This window comes from Homarus americanus, unplaced genomic scaffold, assembly GCF_018991925.1.
Source record: "Homarus americanus isolate GMGI-L3 unplaced genomic scaffold, GMGI_Hamer_2.0 scaffold32871, whole genome shotgun sequence".
Taxonomy (NCBI): Eukaryota; Metazoa; Arthropoda; class Malacostraca; order Decapoda; family Nephropidae; genus Homarus; species Homarus americanus.
In genome coordinates this window covers 1,742,108-1,760,734 of record NW_024748870.1, presented here as the reverse complement: position 1 = coordinate 1,760,734, position 18,627 = coordinate 1,742,108, and the positions used below count along the sequence as shown (strand labels likewise).

The 18,627-nt window shown below is 36.2% G+C and overlaps 1 protein-coding gene across 2 annotated transcripts in view; it reads left to right on the top strand.

Moving 5' to 3' along the window:
• Positions 1–7,664, top strand: part of LOC121853152 (ankyrin repeat family A protein 2-like) — a 13,356-nt gene extending 5,692 nt beyond the window's left edge. For both annotated transcript variants that reach the window (XM_042347104.1, XM_042347103.1), the window contains exons 5-7: positions 289–393; positions 955–1,102; positions 4,135–7,664. In XM_042347104.1, the coding sequence (XP_042203038.1) occupies positions 289–393; positions 955–1,102; positions 4,135–4,184 (303 nt within the window). In that variant the 3' untranslated portion in view covers positions 4,185–7,664. The remainder of the gene's footprint in view (positions 1–288; positions 394–954; positions 1,103–4,134) is intronic.
• The last annotated feature ends 10,963 nt before the right edge of the window (positions 7,665–18,627 follow it).

Below are 18,627 nucleotides of genomic sequence, written 5' to 3'. Positions count from 1 at the left end.
GTAATATATGTTTGTGTGTGTGTGTGGACACAAGCAAAACACATACAAATAAATAACACTGGGAAAATCCTCTCGCAAATAATCACAAATGTATTAAAAATGTTGAGTCTACCCTCAAGTCCATTCTGTGCTTTGTTATTACAGGTGACCATTTAGCTGACGAAGTTTTAGTTCTGGTGCTTTTCATGAGTCCTAATGGTTTGAATAGTAAAAAAGACTTGTTGACGACAAATGTTTTTTGTTCCGATAGAAACGAGTTAATTATTGTATGCTTTTTTTCTTTGTCAGGGAGAAGACGGAGAAACTGCCCTTCTTCTGGCTGCCAGCAACGGCCACCATGAAATAATCAAACTGTTGATCAGTTTTAGTGCCGACCCCAACCATGTTGACCATGTAAATATATTGTTTCCTGCTGAATTCTATGGGATCTTAAAATGAAGATAGATAAATATTTTACATATTTTAAAGTCTGTAGCTTAAATTGATCTAACAATATGACACAGTTGAGTTTAAAGAAGTAATGTATATTACAGTATAACAAATTTTTTACTAGCACCTATAGGGAATACTTTACCTCACAGTATCCTGCAGATAACTTTAAAATATTTATTATTTTTCACAACTTTTACCTCAGTGAGTTTTACATTATTAATGGTACTATCTTTAAAATAATAAATTGTGTGTTGGTGGTACTGTGGTAATGATTGTACCTTTCACTACTGTGTCATGGATTTGAACCTGAGCCCATGTGAGAAGGGTGTTCTCTTGTGTGACCCTCACTACCAAATGTCACCAGTTTCCTCCAGGTACTCCAGTCTCCTCCTGTACTAACACTGGATAAACCAACCACCCAACTGGCTACTAAGCTGATAAGTGGCGAAATGATAACTAAAAAAGATTTGAACTAATTTCATTTATTTTATCATGCCGTTGATAGAAGCTTTGATTTTACAGATGGGAAATACTGCATTAATGTATGCAGCACATAATGACCATTCACACTGTGCAAATGAGCTGCTGGAGCACGGAGCAGACATCACAGCTACAAATGTTGCTGGTTCTTCTGCATTCAGTATAGCAGTGACCAGAGGAAGCAAACAAGGCATGTTGTTTTATCTTGATTCTATTGCTCTGTATTATTTCTCCTCTTGTCCTACATCCTGAGGCTGTATTTTTGGATTGGGTATACGGTTGTGTCTTTCATGCCGTCTCCTTACTTTGTTTTTTGATAGTCTCCAGATGTCTTTTGTTTTTCTTCACATTTCTGTATTATCCCTCACCTTTTCCATTTCTTTGTTTGGTAAAAAGTGTTCCTAAAAATCCCAATTAATTCACCACCTTCATTTCTCTTACATTTATACAAACATAACATTTAGTTTGTCCTTCCCTCTGAAACACTACAACATTAGGTGGTTCAGCAGAGGTCTTGGAATGCATTGAAATTAAGTATATTAAATGGTGCTCTTTATGTAAACTGTTTCTGGAACATAACCTCCATGTGAAGCGTTGGCCATCTGTATGGTCCAGACAGAGCATCAGTGTCCCTTAGAGCCATTGTCTTGCATACCTTAAAAGCTAAAAGTACAAATTAAAAATGGGGAGAGTGTGATCAGAGAAACTGATTTAAGACCCGGATATACAAGCATGGGAGCCTTTATCCTGATTATAGATCGCTTTGTTATTAAATTGTTGTAGATGAAACCATTACGTAAAGTGCTGATTGACAAACTAGGGGGATTATACTGTACTGCTGATACTCTTTGTCCCGTCTCCTAACTAACTCCCTAGTTCTAACCCTTTGAATGTACAGTAGAAGTCCAAAAATCCTGACTGCTTGGGGATTGGATCGGTCCGGATTTTCGGGTTTTCCGGATTCTCAGGCAGTACTTTTAAAATTAAAATTTAAGGAGGAATAAAGAAGAGATGAACAGGTACATTTTGATAGTTTATCCATTAGCAAATAAAGCATGCTTCATTTATCAAAAGGAGCAGTTTTAAAGAAAAATAAAGTCAACACTAGACAAAAATGTAAACAAACTGTCTAGTACCATGACGAGTCTTGAAATTCCTAAGCCGTCCATCACTAAATGCGCGCACTGATTTAATGTTCATTTGTTCCTTAAAAGACTTTGCTTTAGCAATAAGCATCGGCCCAGAAATTGCCATACCTTCTGATCGTTTTAACAAAAACCATTCTTGCAACACTTAATCAAGATTTTCTAATTTGGGTCAATGTAAACTTTTTCTTTCAGCAATTTTAATGTAAGGCTCAGAAGAAGCTGTGAATTCTAGAATTTTTTTCTTTGCCTTTTTTATATCATAAATTGTAGACTTTCCAATGTCGTATGTTTCCATTAGAACAGTATTGCTCACACCACGTTCTAGTTTCTTGATTATTTCAAGTTTGTCACTCAATTTCAATGTGTTCTTCTTTCTCTTCACACAACGAAGTTTATCTACTTTAGGGGCCATTATTATGGGCTTGTACTCTGTACATGAAAAGAGTAGGACTTGAAATTACATACGTTGTCACAGTTTGACTGCTTGTTTTAAAGTGGCGATCGAGTGGTCACTTGTCGCTGTGCAGCTGTGGCATTCACGCATGCACACATACACACAAAAGATTTATAGTGCCTCAAATTTTACATTTCAGTTCAAGCTAATTACAAAACTAACAAAATTAGCTACCTATAATTTACAATTACTTTTATTATTAGAATTATGTAAATTAATTTTTTAAAGCAACTCCATTCATTCACGTAACCCACAAAAGCCTGCTAAATTTAAAAAGTTTGAGTTTTCGAAAAGTCCAGATTCTCAGGTGGTCCGGATTCCTGGCATCCGGATTTTTGGACTTTTACTGTACAGACCATTTATCTCCAAATATGAAATGACTAAAAGTAATTAAGTATAAAACTAATTGCTACACCGGCTGTGATAGTTCTATAAAAGTTTTGATTAATCTCCTAGAGAATGTTCTTAAAGACTTGAGTGTAGTATTTCACTTAACCAAAATCCACCAACCTTTTCCTGGGACTCTTGAGAGATTTCTGTGGTGAGAACAACTGGCAGAAGAGTTAGCTTATGAATGATATGGTAGGTTTTATTTATTCACATACTGTACAGTTATTATAATTTACAGATTAATTTACTGTATTTATAACCCAGTATGTCTTTTGCTATTGTAATTTATGAATTAGCCAATGGTTAATACAGAGTGTATTATTTTGTATTATACAGTAATGTATTGTACAGTATTGGTTTAGAAAGAATTATGGTACAGTATGTATTTCTCATGTACAGTATTACCCCGCTTTACACGGTGCTTTACACGGTTTCACTTTCCGCGATTCTCATTTACGCGGTACCTTGCCAGAACCAGACTTTTACTTTCCGTGGTGCATCTACTCATATACGCGTGAAGTATATATATATATTTTTTTTTATTTAGCTCATAAAATTCATACAAATTACCCGGCCAGAATATAATTTACATTGCTGGAATTCTTACAATATGATGATCATTTTGAATATAAACATCATGGATTTTGCATTAGACATACAAATTTTAGATCTAATGTAATAATTTGGTTTACACAAAGCAAATATTTTATCTTTTGTGCAAAATATATGACATTTACATTCAAAATATTCCCTGACCTGCAAGGAATCCAGAAATGTCAATTATATTATCCTAACTTTAGTCTGAGGTATTATTTATTACTAAACGTTAAAATCTAGTGTTTCACCCAATCATTTCTCAGAGAGGTAGGGGTCAGTGAGCTGGGAAGAGGGTGGGGGGGGGATTTGAGTCCATTATTTGAATGGACACTAACCTGGCGACTGTATTTCTCTTAAATATTAATTGTGTGAGCGTACCATCATAAAATTTAGATGTTATTTTTACTACAACATAGGTATTGTGTCGGAAAAAGTGGAGTTTGGGGGTCGGGCCGGTCTCTATTGGAATTAATCCCATATGGTCTGTTGTTCACTTTACGCGGTTTTCACTTTCCGCGGTACCCTGTGGGTTCAATTGACCGCGTAAATCGGGGTACTACTGTATTATAATGTATGGATTATCTTTTGAATAATCCAATATAAATTATTCATATATTTATTTCTCCTGTACAGTACAAGTGATCATGGAACGCCACTTACTGAAGCTGCTTGAGCCCTCCTGAGACCCTCCTCCCGTACTCTGAGGATGATTAAGAGTCCGATCATTGTATGTGTAGTGCCCTAAGATTTTTATATTTAGGTGTTTATTACTAACAACTGTACTTTTAGTGACAAGAAATTAATTTTATTAGTTTAATCATTGTACCTGTGTTAAACAGTTAATAGATTTATATAGATTGTTTCAAGACAATTTATTGGTGAGATAGTCCGGGAAAAGTTTATTATATTAGTTTACTGTAGCTGTACTGTATTGTAGTAAACATAGATTCATACATTAAGATGTAGTTTGTTTACTAATGATATTAGTACTTGTAGTATCTGTAGATTCATGTACAGTAGTTCAATTAAGATGTTTTATATTTAATGATGACTGTTTGAGATAAGATGCTCATTGGCTGTGTTGTTTTGAGTTTTATACAGTGGCACTATTGATCAAGCAAATGGTATGATCCTTAGTCCATTGGGCATTATGTGTGTTAAGTTGGAAGAAGTAAGGTAGGTAGGAAGGAAGAGAGAGTAAGCTGTGATGTGCAGCCATGTAGATGTAAACGCTAGCTCGGTATAGACAAAGTTGGTTGGTAAAAAGTAAACTGCGGATATGTGTATATGGTTCCATTGAAGTCCGTCTGAACAAGAGCAACCTGTACATATGCTTTTCATACTGCAGATGGTTTATAGGGTTCATTTTAAATAACTTCTACATACTTTGAGATTTCTGACTGGAAGATAAAAACTATGCTCAGGGGCAGAGCTATGAATATTTTGGGGAGCTTAACCTGACGCTATGTGGAGGTAAATTATCGTTAGAAGTCGCACCTTTATTTGTTGGTATATTGTACCTTACATTAGCCTCAAAGGGTACACGGGCATAACTGTTCCCATCCTTGGCCAGGCGACGGGTAACAGGAGGGAACAACTTACTTTCCAGATCCTCACATTGTAACACAGGAGTATAAAATATTCAACTAACAATCTCTCAATAAATTTAATTATAAAGACATAGGGACAAACAAAACCTTCAAGAATCACTAATTCATCATTCTAAGTCGGCTTTACATAGTTCCATATTACATCATCTATACATCCTCTTGACACTACACTTAACACAATTCAGTAAATATTAAAAGGTTGCCAGGCACAGTTAGTAAGGGCTGTATCTCCCTAAACTTTCTCCTGCCAATATCAAGACCTAACCTTAACTAATTAGCAAGGCCCTCGATCACTAAATAGCACACACAACTTACATGATCCACTTCCATATGGAGAACACCCCAGCGATGGTCTGTCTTCTCTTGTCTACTGGTAGGCTTTCCGGATTTCCCTCACCCTCCCAGTTTTATATTCTACCTAAATGAGTCCCTCCCTTTTCCCATACCTCTTTGAAGCTTTGAGGTTTTACACCCCATCTAATTTCTTCACTTTTGGTTCATAGCTTCAAAGATTTGATAGTCAGCTAGTTTTCCTATGCTCTGTAGTGGTGAATGATGTGGTGGCCATTCGTGTAACAATAACTTTGATTTAAGATTGAAGGAACATTTTCTTGGGAAATTTTAGGTTTTAGGTTGTTGAAAAAGTGAAGTTAGGCTCATAGGCACTCATTGAATCCCCATGTTGGGTCCATGTGAGGTGTTAGACAGTGTGTATTTGTACTGTATTTGTGTTTTATTGTTCTTCATTACCTTGCTGAGATAAAAAAAGTTTGTTCTTTATTATGTTCTCTGTAAGTACAATACAATACTCACCTTGCAATTTGTGGAAAGTTGAAAATAAGCAGATGATGATTATCTGAAGGGGTTTCTATTTCTTGAAAACCTGAATAATGATGTACAGTCGGGGACAAAAGTTGGCTCCCTGTGGTGAAACTGAGTCAAGGGAATGAGTGTCTGAACTTACCCTGACTGTTGTGCTGTTTTATCTCATTTATTCCAGTAATTTTTATCTCGCATCACAAGTATATATTCAAGTTGTGTTGGTAGTTAGAGCAAATAATGGGAGTCATGTGAATAAAATATATTTCTTTGTAATGCCATTTATGTGAAGCTAAGAATTTCCTGATGATGGTAGTCATAGCAGATGATGTGGAGTGTTTTTAGCAAGGAAGTGAACTAAGGAGTGTTGGAATATACCAGAATAGCTTTATAGGCTTACAATGTAGCTACAGTCCCCCAAAAAAGTATCGTTAAATTTTCCGTCGCTATAATTTGAAACGCTAGACGAAATGTTCTTATATGATTCCCAGCGCATCATCATAAGTTGGTACGCTTGCTGGCCATATCGGCAACCGCTAGAGATGAGGGTAGGATTGGGGGAGGGAGTCATCCATGTGTGGCGTACTAGATACTTAAATACTGTACGTATAACAATAAATCCCTTGAGCTATATTAATGCGAGTGTTGTTACGATGCAGGGCGAGATTTTAACCTGCCCAACAAAACTCTTCAACTTTTTTAGTTTTCTAAGTAAGGAAAATTATCTTAAAGGTTTGCATATAAGTAATTTATTGACAAAAGTATAACTAATAACTGATAACATAAATTTTATACAAAATCTGTACAAAACAAAAAGGAAAAAATTAAGCTCACATATAATAATAAATGAACCGTTCAGTAAATCCCTCTTTAACAGTAAATCATCAACAGCTCAATATAATTTATAATCACTCTGGAGCAGTAAGAGTACACAATAACACAAGATAAATATGGTTTGGGAGACAGGAGACCACATGTTGACTTCACGGCTATTACACTTGAACTCTGAAGTCCACCATATTATCTACCTCCTGGCCAGAACCAATCGCAGGGCTCCACATACTATAGTACTAGGGCAGTCGAGCCTTATACTTCAGACTTTGACTCCGATAGCCAGTGCCTTCTTTTGGGCAGATTCTTCCCTAACCCAAATCCCCTTTACGGTACTGATGAATTATTTCATCATAATGATATCATTCAAAGGTGGCAGATGTAGAACTACCAACTTTTCAGAAAGAGGTCAAGTAGCATTGCTGGGAGAGCCTTGAATTACATCGACTCCATGGCTAACGATACTTATTGGGGGGGACTGTACATTTTGTTAAACCTAAGTTATATTTTGATTCATAATTGTAATTGAACAGTATACAGTAGGATTTTTTTTTGAAACCATGTGTCACTTGGTTTCATTCTGTTCATTTTCTATGATAAAACTTAGGATATTGTGTCAAATTTAAAAATGCAGAGGCAGACAAGAGCCAGACCTTCACCATTATTACTATGTACCAGGTATATCCTGTATACAGTTTGGTATTTCTCCCCAGATAAAGAGAGATTATTTATTTGAACAATTGATGAGGACTGAAAGTAGACCTGTGAAAGTTTTTTATTGTGGGTATATAATTCTTATCCTTGCTACCAGTGTAAGAAATGTGCTTATTATTGCATCATGTTTTGTGGTCATTTCAGATAATTTTATGTGAATTATTGTTATAAATAAACCTTGAATGGACATACACATTTTTTATGGTATTCTGATGATGATGTGCATGATTAGTGAACAGATGTTAGAGGGTTATGAGGGTAGAGGTGTTGATGGACTGTATGAAATGTTAGGGTGAATCAGTTGAGAATTTTGAAGTCATATTGTGGAAGTGGAACACCTCAACAGAATATATGTGTTACAGCATTAAGAGAGTAATGATTGACAGCATATACTGGAAGAGTTTGTCTTCCTCCTGATTCCAGACACCCTGTGCTGTGACAGGGGGGGATGTATCATGACTGTGAAGGGGCAATGCCTTAGCAGAACTGTGGATGAAGGGAGAATGTGTGTTTGCATTTGCTCTTCACTTCAGACAATTGCATTGTAGTGAGAAAATGATTTAAAAGAATTAAAAACAATAATAATGTTAGCATGAGTGGAGATAGGTGGATTGTTTTGGATACGTATGACAGTTGAAGGCGACTGAATTTTTACTTGGTTTTGGCCATCCTGCATTAAGCAAGAAAAGGCTTGATAGAGTGAAAGAAAATGATAAAGAATTCATAAGCACAGTTCAAACACTTGTTGTTTAACTCTTTACTCTGATTTAACTTTAAGAAAATTTTAGTTTATTTAGTTCATTGTAAGAATTGAAGCTAATTGAGAACCTCAGGAATTAAAGAGCTAGAAAATAAACGCTTAAGATTGTTGAGTGTACCGAGCACCAACTTGTGTGACTTCACCAAGAGTATTCATCCCTTGAAGAGGACGAGTGACCATGATACACTAGCTGGTGGATAAGGCTGATACATGATGGATTGATCTTGAAATCCAGTTTTATGACAGACCAGACCAGGATACTGTACCTGTGTTGTTCTGTCAACTAGGCTCAAGGGCCATAAAAGACACCTGAATATTTTCTTTATAAATGAGAGGCTGTTGGATCATGCAAGTGTAAACAGTAAGCCTCGTTGTGGTCACTTGTAGATGATCAAAACAAATTGATTGATTGTGGTAATTAAATCCCTGGCGACACAACAGCTCAGGTCATATGTTTACCCAAAAAACAATCCAAGTTTACTGTCGGCTGTTTTTTCAACACTTAAGAAAGGAGGATGGTAACTGGAACCCCTAATCTGGTCTGTCATTCATAACATAGTGACCATCTTAGGACCAGTGACAGAGAGAGCCAGACCACTACCAGCTCTTGGCTTAACTTGCATGCTTACATCCTTTCCAAGGCCATATAGTCAGAGCAATGTACTGGTATTCCTGAATAAACAGTTGCTTCTAAAAGTCTTTGGCTAAAGATCACAATTCTCTGGATTGAGATATAGGTCATTGACCTCCATATTAGAAAGAACAACAATTGTTTTAATTATTCTCTTAGTATTTACAGGGCTAGACTTAGAAAATTTTAAGTTTAATATTATAGTTCATTGATGATGTATCATGCTTACGAAGCTGTTATCGTGTGAGTTCGTGTTACGTGGACAGATGGTATAGTGATCTGCTTTTACTCCCATCCTGAGAAGGGTATACATTGCATTAATACATTAGGCTTTGATTGTACCATTCCATTCTTGACAAAAAGGTTTTAGTCCTTGGTTTCAGCAGTGACCCAGTAAAAAAGGTGAAGACAAAGAACTAGTGGCAGGCCCCCCCCGAGAGCATGAACCTCTGAAACACTCCAACCTGAGACAGGGTTTGATAAAGAAGTATATAAAGAGAAAAACTCAAGTTCCTTCTTCAATAAAGCAATAGACAACATGAACTTGAGGTCATCGCTGTAGCTGTCACCTAGGGACCAATTCTCATCAAAAGATGTGTTACAAAATAGGTAATGGGACTATCAATGATGGAAGCATTTGTCAGTAGTCTTGGCTGAATACTCTAATAGGCTACCAATATGTTAGCAGCAAAATGAGGCCTTTAAAAACACCAAATCTAAAATAATTTGGAAACAACCCCAAGGAGAATTATACTGCTTATTAGAGGACTCTCAAAGAGACTGACTAGCATTAGATAACCATTTAGAAGGCATTGTTTGGTCATTTAACAAAGCATCTGTTACATCAAGATTTCTATACTCTTATGTGGACCAGGCAGGAGCGTCTTAAAAAAAAATTCATAATTATCAAAACATCAACCGTAATTTGACTCTACAGGGAAGAACACATTGCTGATCCTTGGTGCTGTAGGCCACTGAAGCTCATTGTCAGTAAGTAAAAACTCCTTCCCCTGAACCTCATTCCCCAACTCTTAGGAATCGAAGTGGTAGAAGAAACTCCCTCGCAGAAGAAGGATCTCCCTCCAGGTAACATCTTTCTATCCATCATAGCATCATAGAAGAGCTTCCCTGAGAGGTCAAAGGAAAAAGAAAGATTCGGACTGTAGAAAAACTCGGACTGTGTGAAGAGATATGAATACTGTATTATTATGTATGAATATTATTTTTGTTTTATTATTAATGTTTTACTATTATTATTATTATTATTACTGTATTATTATTATTATTATTATTGTAATATGCTTGAGTACATGAGTGATGAATGGGATACAGAATAACAAATACAGAAATAAGAGAGAGAGAGGATTTGCCTAGTTGGTATGGACAACCTGACAGAGAGGAAAGAGAAAGAATAATAAAATAAAGAAGGGGAATGTAGCAGGGAAAGGGGAAAACCCAAAGAGGAGGTGAAGAATAGGCTGAAAGATGTACAGTAGCTAAAACAAGTATCTGTGCAGGAGGGGTTGATATGCTCCCCCGAAATATGATGTGTGACTAGTGACAGCCCTCCGTGTGACTAGTGACAGCCCTCCGTGTGACTAGTGACAGCCCTCCGTGTGACTAGTGATAGCTCTCCGTGTGACTAGTGACAGCCCTTCGTGTGACTAGTGACAGCTCTCCGTGTGACTAGTGACAGCTCTCCGTGTGACTAGTGATAGCTCTCCGTGTGACTAGTGACAGCCCTTCGTGTGACTAGTGACAGCTCTCCGTGTGACTAGTGACAGCCCTCCGTGTGACTAGTGACAGCCTCCGTGTAGTGACGTGTGACTAGTGACAGATGCAATATTTATCGTCCTAGGTCTTATATAGTTTCCTACAAAGTATGCACAGATAGTTTTTTTAGCTATTGTACAGTGCTGAGTGGTGGTGGTGGTGATTGATGTTGGTGGGTGGTAGTGGTGATGAGAGTTATGGTGGTAGTGATGGTGGGTCATGGTGATGATGGTGGGTGGTAGTGATGGGATGGTTGGATGGTGAGCCAAGTGGATGGTGGTGTGGGAGTGGTAGGTAGTAGGTGAGTGTGGGTCATAGTGATGATGGTGAGTGGTAGTGATGGTTGATGGTGAGCCATATGGTGGTAGGGTAGGTGGTAGGAACAAAATATATATATATATACTGTGTATATATATATATATATATATATATATATATATATATATATATATATATATATATATATATATATATATATATATATATATATATATATTGATAAAATCACACGGGGAAAAGGGAAACAACGGAGCACCTTAGCTTTCGTAATTATGTAGGACAGACAGGAAAAACATTGCAGCTCAGAATCAGACAACCTTAAGCCAAGTAAACAATGTGTTTTTGCTCGTAACAAGGCTAATAAAGTACTTGGGTTCATACAAAGGAGTGTTAGTTACAAGACTAGCGAGGTCATCCTAAAACTGTATCTTGCTCTTGTGAGACCACACCTGGATTATGCAGTTCAGTTCTGGTCACCGTATTACAGAATGGATATAGAATCATTGGAAAGAATTCAGAGGAGAATGACAAGACTAATCCCGGGCATTAGGAGCCTTGAGTATAGAGACAGGTTAAAGCATCTTAATTTGCACTCCCTCGAGAGACGTAGAGCGAGCGGCGACCTGATAGAGGTGTACAAGTGGAAGTCACGGCTAAACACAGGGGACATTACAAAGGTACTCAAACTATCCAACCAGGAGCGAACTCATAACAATGGTTTTAAATTAGACAAATTTAGATTTAGGCGTGAAATAGGTAAACACTGGTTTGGAAACAGAGTAGTGGATGAATGGAACAAGTTAGCAAATATCATCATTAACTCAAATACGCTGAATAGCTTCAAACATAGGTTGGATGCTTATATGAGCAACAGGGGTTGGGTGTAAACGGGACTGCCCAGTATGGGCCAATAGGCCCGCTGCAGTTTCCTCCATTCTTATGTTCTTAATATCAGAACAGCATCTGAAAGCAGTGCCTTGTTCGTTCATGTTAGGAATAATAATCATCCCATTGCTTGGGAAAAAAGCTTAGAAGTATTCAAATCATCTTGTGTCACAGAAAGACTTGTGGTTGAAGCTAGTTTGATTAAGGAATTAAAATCAATAAACCTTAGTGATGGTCAATTCAAAACTGATAATATGTTACATAAATTTATTTGTCAGTGGCCCAAGGTTAAAAATGACCTTGGATCTAGATGTAGGATAGTTATTTCGTGGGGCCCTTATTTTTGACCTGACCTGACTAGTCACGTCGCCCCCTTCCTTAAGCTCCTCTATGTGTGGGTTGGTGTAGGTGTGGGGATTAATGGATGACATCATTATGACCTGACCTCATGTTTAATAAGGTCACCCTGTATATTTAAGCCTCTCTCTGTCCATGTAATCCAGTTGCCTCTGAAGATGTCTTGAATAAAGACGAAAGCTAAGGTGCTACGTTGTTTCCCCTTTCCCATGTGATTTTATCAAGATTTATCTTATCCACGTTTTCATTGTGGATCTACATGAAATATATATATATATATATATATATATATATATATATATATATATATATATATATATATATATATATATATATATATATATATATATATATATATATATATATATATATATATATATTGTTATGCCGTGGCATAATTTGGTATTATAATGTTTGTGAACTAGGTGTGTTCATATATTCATTACAAGCGGAATCACCGCCCTCCGAGCGGCTCTTTCGCTAGGCCACAGTAGGACGCCACCCTCCGGGAGGCTCTACATTGTCTCACTGTAGTGCATTAAGGTAGACCACATTTTTGGTTTTGCCATTAGCAGCAAGTATGTACAGATTTTTGCCAGTTCCCACTCTGGAGCATCCAACATAGAACTGTCCATGAGAGAAGCAAGGAAACACCAGGTTTAGGCCAACCATCTTTAGGGACTGTCCCTGGCTTTTGTAGATGGTCATGGCAAAGCTCACTTTAACCGGGAACTGAAGTCGCTTGAACTCAAATGGCAGGTCAGTGGTGATGAGAGGTATCCTTGGTATAAAAACGTCCTCTCCTTTAGCTTTTCCTGTCAGTATTGTAGCTTCCAGTACATGTGGCATCATGTTCTTCTTGTGAGCGACTCGTCTCTCATTTTGAGTATGATGTCTCGTTTCTCAAACTCTTGACCGACAATCAGGATGGCTACTTCATCAACTACAGGAGCATTGAGTCTTCTTTCATGTTCTCCCTTAGGGGTCGTGTCTGCTTTGATCCTGACTTTGTACTCGTCAGAAGGCATGTTTTCCAGGGCATTTTTAAATGACTGTACATACGTGTTGCGCTCATGCAGCATTTCTTGGATAGATAGGACAATGTCATGTCTGACACCTTGAATGTTGCCACACCTGATAGTAGTCTGCTTTTCATGATCTCCCATGAAGTAGATTTGGAGGAACTTTGCCTGCTCATCTTCCAGTGGTAAGAGGGATCCTGCTTTGTGATAGACTTGACCCTGGACTTTGAATGTGGGCATGTATCCGTGCTCACGAACTACTCTGGTAGCTCCAAAGGATGTCATCTGGAAGCATGAATTGTACTTCAGTATATTTTCCAAGAAGTGTTTTGACTCTGGTGTTGTTCCCAGCATGAGAGTCTTCAATGGTTGTGGTGGTTTTTCCAAATTTGGCAGTCGTACTTTCCCATGAGAGCAGCACAGTCCAGCAGATTCTCCTTTATACTTCTTTGCACCGCAGTGTTCACATTTCTTATCCATGTTGCCAATGACAACAGAGGGATACTTTTCATATTCTATCTCATTGTCATAGTTAAATGCTGCTCTTGCAAGTGGATGCCACTGTGTATTCTTTCTTAGAGTTCTGGATCCCGCAGCTCTCTGTCTATTAGCATTCAAACGAATTTCATGCGCTTGATCATTTTCTACTGTTTGCTATCTGTCAGCATTAAGACGGGATTCCCTTTCCTGATCTGTTTCCTGTGACCGACTGTCTGCTGTTCGCTCCGGGCGGCTCATCCGCTAGGCATTCAGGACGCCACCTCCGGAGGCTCCACATTGTCTCACTGTTTAGTCCCCAAAATCTTCTCCCATCAATAGTTCATTGACGGTGTATGGTTTCACTATGTTTTTCACTACAACGGTACAGCAAAGTATATTTTTAGCATTAAACTGTTATTATTTTATTGTCTAATCATCACTACATATAACACATCCATCATCATTACATATAACACCATCCATCATCACTAAATATAGCACTACCCATCATCACTACATATAGCACCATCCACCATCACTACATATAACACCACCTATCATCACTACATATAACATCATCCATCATCACTACATATAACACCATCCATCACTACATATAACCACCCATCATCACACCCATCATCACTACATATAACATCATCCATCATCACTACATATCACACCATCCATCACTACATATACATCATCATCACCATATCACACCATCCATCATCACTACATATAACATCATCCATCATCACTACATAACACCATCCATCATCACTACATATAACACACCCATCATCACTACATACCCATCATCACTATATAACATCATCCATCATCACTACATATCACACCATCCATCATCACTACATATAACACCACCCATCATCACTAAATATAACACCATCCATCATCACTACATATAACATCATCCATCATCACTACATATAACACCACCCATCATCACTAAATATAACACCATCCATCATCACTACATATAACACCACCCATCATCACTACATATAACACCATCCATCATCACTAATATAACATCATCCATCATCACTACATATAACACCACCCATCATCACTAAATATAACACCATCCATCATCACTACATATAACACCACCCATCATCACTACATATAACATCATCCATCATCACTACATATAACACCATCCATCATCACTATATAACATCATCCATCATCACTACATATACCACCCATCATCACTACATATAACACCATCCATCATCACCATATAACATCATCCATCATCACTACATATAACACCATCCATCATCACTACATATAACACCATCCATCACTACATATACACCATCCATCATCACCATATAACACCATCCATCATCACTACATATAACATCATCCATCATCACTACATATAACACCACCCATCATCACTACATAACACCATCCATCATACTACATATAACATCATCCATCATCACTACATATAACACCATCCATCATCACTACATATAACACCATCCATCATCACTACATATAACATCATCCATCATCACTACATATAACACCATCCATCATCACTACATATAACATCATCCATCATCACTACATATAACACCACCCATCACTACATATAACACCATCCATCATCACTACATATAACATCATCCATCATCACTACATATAACACCACCTATCATCACTACATATAACATCATCCATCATCACTACATATAACACCATCCATCATCACTACATATAACACCACCCATCATCACTACATATAACATCACCCATCATCACTACATATAACATCATCCATCATCACTACATATCACACCATCCATCATCAACATAACATCATCATCACTACATATCACACCATCCATCATCACTAAATAACATCATCCATCATCACTACATATAACACCATCCATCATCACTACATATAACACCACCCATCATCACTACATATAACATCACCCATCATCACTACATATAACATCATCCATCATCACTACATATCACACCATCCATCATCACTACATATAACACCACCCATCATCACTAAATATAACACCATCCATCATAACTACATATAACATCATCCATCATCACTACATATAACACCACCCATCACTAAATATAACACCATCCATCATCACTACATATAACACCACCCATCATCACTACATATAACACCATCCATCATCACTACATATAACATCATCCAATATAACACCACCCATCATCACTAAATATAACACCATCCATCATCACTACATATAACACCACCCATCATCACTACATATAACATCATCCATCATCACTACATATAACACCATCCATCACTTACATATAACATCATCCATCATCACTACATATAACACCACCCATCATCACTACATATAACACCATCCATCATCACTACATATAACATCATCCATCATCACTACATATAACACCATCCATCATCACTACATATAACACCATCCATCATCACTACATATAACATCATCCATCATCACTACATATAACACCATCCATCATCACTACATATAACATCATCCATCATCACTACATATAACACCACCCATCATCACTACATATAACACCATCCATCATCACTACATATAACATCATCCATCATCACTACATATAACACCATCCATCATCACTACATATAACACCATCCATCATCACTACATATAACATCATCCATCATCACTACATATAACACCACCCATCATCACTAAATATAACACCATCCATCATCACTACAGATCGGTAAAGTAGTTTCCGAGATTCTCAGTGACACACAAACACCCACACAGACATACTTTGTTTTATATATATATATATATATATATATATATATATATATATATATATATATATATATATATATATATATATATATATATATATATATATATATATATATATACTGTATATATATATATAATTTTTTCCCACAGAGTGCCCAAACACAAAAAGAAAAGTAACATGAAAATACACACCACAAATTACGGTAAAATATGCACACAAGAGTACACATGATCCTTGTGGACAAACGACACACGTATACACACACACACACACACACAAAGCATAAGAACTTGATTCTATTTTGATGCAGATGTAAAACGAGTATTATAAATTATTATACTCCAAGATGTGAAACTTATATAATAATGCTTAGATTTATTGATGAATTAAGGGAAGGAATTTTAATTTTGCTGACCATTTAAATCAACTCACGAATGTATTAAAGTTAAGACAAGGAACGAACTCAAGTCGCGAGTCTGGAAAATCGACTTTTGTTATTGAATTTCGGCGTGCGATTCATAGTAAACATGGGAATCGGAAATTTGGCCTCGAAATTTATAGGTCAATATTTAGAGCCTGCACCTTCAGAACCAGAGTAAATATTTGAACAATCCTCTCCTTACACACACACACAGTTCCTACAAATATTCCTGTCGTAATTTAAATTTTATTATGGGCTCAATAGCATAAACAATTCGAGGCAGTTTCTTGGGGATTTTCTTAGCTTACAATGTGAAATAAGTCTCTAAAGCTTACGATGTGATATTAAATACAGTATTAGGCTTAAGATGTGAAATAATCTCCTTGGCATATTAAATTTCTACTATGAATAACATAGGTATAATTTAACTTTTATTGTGAGATAACTTTTACGTGTGTGTGAGTGTGTGAAGGAGGAGGTACCATTGTGATTGGTTAGTAACCTTCTAGCACTACCACACTGCATCAAGACGTCCTGCTGCACCAATGACGTCACTGCCATCAATGACGTCACTGTTGCCAGATCATCATTGCTGCCAAGGAATTTCACTGTTGCACCAAGGACGTCAATGCCCCGCCCTGGTGCCTACAGGGACTGGGCTTAGTGACAGGCTGCCACCTCAAAAGAAACCCATGAATAACTCTGCATAGTTATGGTGTCTGCAGAAAACTTCCATGTTTATTACAAGCATTTTACTCTCTAATTTATTGTATTACGCGGAGTAGCTCTTTAGTTGTCTGCTGTTATTGTTATTTTATTGTTGGTGTTATTGTTGTTTTGTTATTACTCTTGTTTTTGTTATTATTATTGTTATTATCGTTATTATTATTATTATTATTATTATTATTATTATTATTATTACTGGTGTTATTATTATTATTATTATTATTATTATTATTATTATTATTATTACTATTATTAATATTATTGTTATTATTAATGTTGTTGTTATTGTTGTTATTATTGTTATTGATGGTCGAGGGTTTTAAGATGAAGGTGAAGATTGAATAAACATTTGATTTGTGTTAAAAAAATCTATAACTCGGTACTTGTATATAAACAAACATCTAGTGAACGTTTATAAACATCTAGTAAACAATATATAAACACAAACATCTAGTGAACGTATATAAACAAACATCTAGTGAACGTTTATAAACATCTAGTGAATATATAAACACAAACATCTAGTGAACGTATATTAACAACATCTAGTGAACGTTTATAAACATCTAGTGAACGTTTATAAACATTTAGTGAACGACCAATATAAACACCAAACATCTAGTGAACGTATATAAACACAAACATCTAGTGAACGTATATAAACAAACATCTATTGAACGTATTTAAACATCTAGTGAATAAACATCCAGTAAACGTATATATATATATATATATATATATATATATATATATATATATATATATATATATATATATATATATATATATATATATATATATATATATATATATATTTATATATATATATATATATATATATATTTATATTTTATATATATATATATATATATATATATATATATATATATATATATATATATAGTGAACGTATATAAACACAAACATCTATTGAACGTATCTGAACACAAACATCTATTGAACGTATCTGAACACAAACATCTAGTGAA